Here is a 2,294-nt window from a genome sequence, read left to right on the forward strand (position 1 = left end):
TGCTAGGAAAACAAACAGATTCATACTGGAAAGGGTCAAACCAGGCGGTTCCTTGGAGGTAAGGATTCTGAGGCTCCGTCTAACATACTTTGGACATATTGTAAGGAGGGACAGTCCTTGGGGAAGGACATCATGCTTGGTAGGGTGGAGGGACAGCACAGGAGGGGAAGGCCCTCTATGAGGTTGATTGATTCAGTGACTGGGGTAATAGGGATGGGTGTATGTGAGATGGTGAAATTGGCACAGGACAGAGCAGAGTTTAGGGCTGTTTGTGCATAAGGTCGCTAGGAGTTGCAAGCGACTCGATGGCACATAACAACAACAACAACCTAACAACAATATCATCATCTACTTAGCAATTACTAAAGAAATCATACTTTAGTCCGATACCTTCGTATTTTTCTCCAGAGTATAGCTGACAGAAGTAGCAGAAAGGGGAATATGAATATTAATGTGAACTGTACACTGCAAGGAAAGCCAGGAAGTTGATAGTCCATTTTGATACTTCCAATCTGCTGGTTTTGCTGAACTCTTCAGTAGTGAGAAAAGGGGAAAAAGCATAAAAATGACAACGATTTAGGTAAAACATACAGATAACAAAAGATTATAAAATATACAACATAGCTCATATAGTCTGATATTCAACAAATTTTGCAAAATTCTTTGATCAAAGGGCTATGAAGTAAATGAGGCATATATTAATTTAGTACTCTTCAGTACAGTGCAGGTAACCCTGGCACAGGTTCAGAAATGCCTATGTTTACAACTTTGAAAAACAATCCTCTAGTCCTCTAGCACTCATATGAATCTGCATGTATGGTGAAGTTTTGTTATGGAATAAGAATTACTGAGTGAACCTGTGGGTGGCAGATTTAATTTCTGTTCCTTGCACACTGTGCAGCACTCAAAGTAGTTTATTTAAATCAAGAACTACATATATAAAAAAAAAAAGAACTACATATTTAGTTTGTGTACTTGATAACCAGATTAAAAATCATTCTTTTTGTTTGATCTCACATGTCTGTGCCTTCTTGGTTGTTGAAAACAGTTAGAAAGTTATTTTTTCCAAATCTAAATCAGAGGTCTACTAAATATAGACAACTTGCAGTACTAGTAGTAAACACTCTCAGACTTGAAACTTCTTGTTGTTACGTGCTGTCGAGTCACCTGCGACTCATAGCAACCCTATGTACAACAGATCTAAACCTTGCTCTATCCTTTGCCAATCTTATTGTTTTCAACACACTTATTCCCATTACCCCAGTCACTGAATCACTAGTTTCCAAAAAAACTAAACACATAAGCAAGATGTGAAGGAGCTTGATGAAGATATATCAACAATTAGTAATATATAAGTTTATCTTGCATTTCCTTATGCTTCTAATCAAATTACCACTTTTAAATAATATAAAACACAACATGTGGGTATGAACACTAGTAGGAAATAATAGCATGGGCAATTATTAAAATTAATCATGATTTTTTTTATTTGCAACATAGAAATATCGTTAATCTTTCTTACCTTTGGGTCCTTGATATCATAAGTTCGACAAACTATTCTTTACTAATTAAGGAGGAAAATGACCAAAAGGTGATTCTTGATAATCAAGAAAAAGAAATGCAAAAGGTACATGCATGTAAGAATTGTTTAAAAATCATACTTTATATAATTAAAAACACATCCATATTCATCTTCACATTGCACATGTATTATACAGTATATGTATGTATAACACATACATTCTCTGTAATATTTGAGGTGCTTGCAAATTATTTCCTTCCACCTAGAAAGGTTATTAAGATCGTAAGTACAATGGAAGCATTTGAAAGATTTTCATTAAATACATACTCTCCTTTATCAAAGAATATGAATCCTGATTTGCAGGGGTCAAGCCCAAGAATATTGATCAGATTAGAGATCTTGTACATGCACTTTCTAGTTAATATCAAAGGAGTTAAAAACCTCTACTTCTGAAGAAATTACAACTTTCCGAACTTTGTATCTGAAGTCTTAGGTCTTTGATCCATGGACTGTTGCCCTCCCTTGGTGAGGCTGCTTTTTGTTTATGAGGAACCTAAGTCCTGGCAGAGGAAGGAAGCTATACAAGTTTCAAAATAGGCTTATAGTACCATAAATGATATAGCTGAGCCTCTACATCTTGTGGTTCCTAACCTCTACACTATAATAGACAAAGTGCTAGTCTATAGGCCTTTTATTGTAAGAACCACCTTACCTCTGTAACTTGATTTGTGCCACTATTAGAACCTCTACTCGGAATATTATTGCTTTTCAA

General features: G+C 35.5%; 1 protein-coding gene across 3 annotated transcripts in view; it reads right to left on the bottom strand.

Moving 5' to 3' along the window:
• LOC102858193 (chromosome unknown open reading frame, human C1orf27) overlaps positions 1–2,294 on the bottom strand; it is a 68,431-nt gene that overhangs the window by 35,195 nt on the left and 30,942 nt on the right. For all 3 annotated transcript variants that reach the window (XM_006901309.1, XM_006901308.1, XM_006901307.1), the window contains 2 exons: positions 1,523–1,559; positions 391–531 (listed from right to left, as the gene is read on the bottom strand). In XM_006901309.1, the coding sequence (XP_006901371.1) occupies positions 391–531; positions 1,523–1,559 (178 nt within the window). The remainder of the gene's footprint in view (positions 1–390; positions 532–1,522; positions 1,560–2,294) is intronic.

The sequence above is a fragment of the Elephantulus edwardii genome, unplaced genomic scaffold (assembly GCF_000299155.1).
Source record: "Elephantulus edwardii isolate Elephantulus edwardi_28Jun2011 unplaced genomic scaffold, EleEdw1.0 scaffold00318, whole genome shotgun sequence".
Classification (NCBI taxonomy): domain Eukaryota; kingdom Metazoa; phylum Chordata; class Mammalia; order Macroscelidea; family Macroscelididae; genus Elephantulus; species Elephantulus edwardii.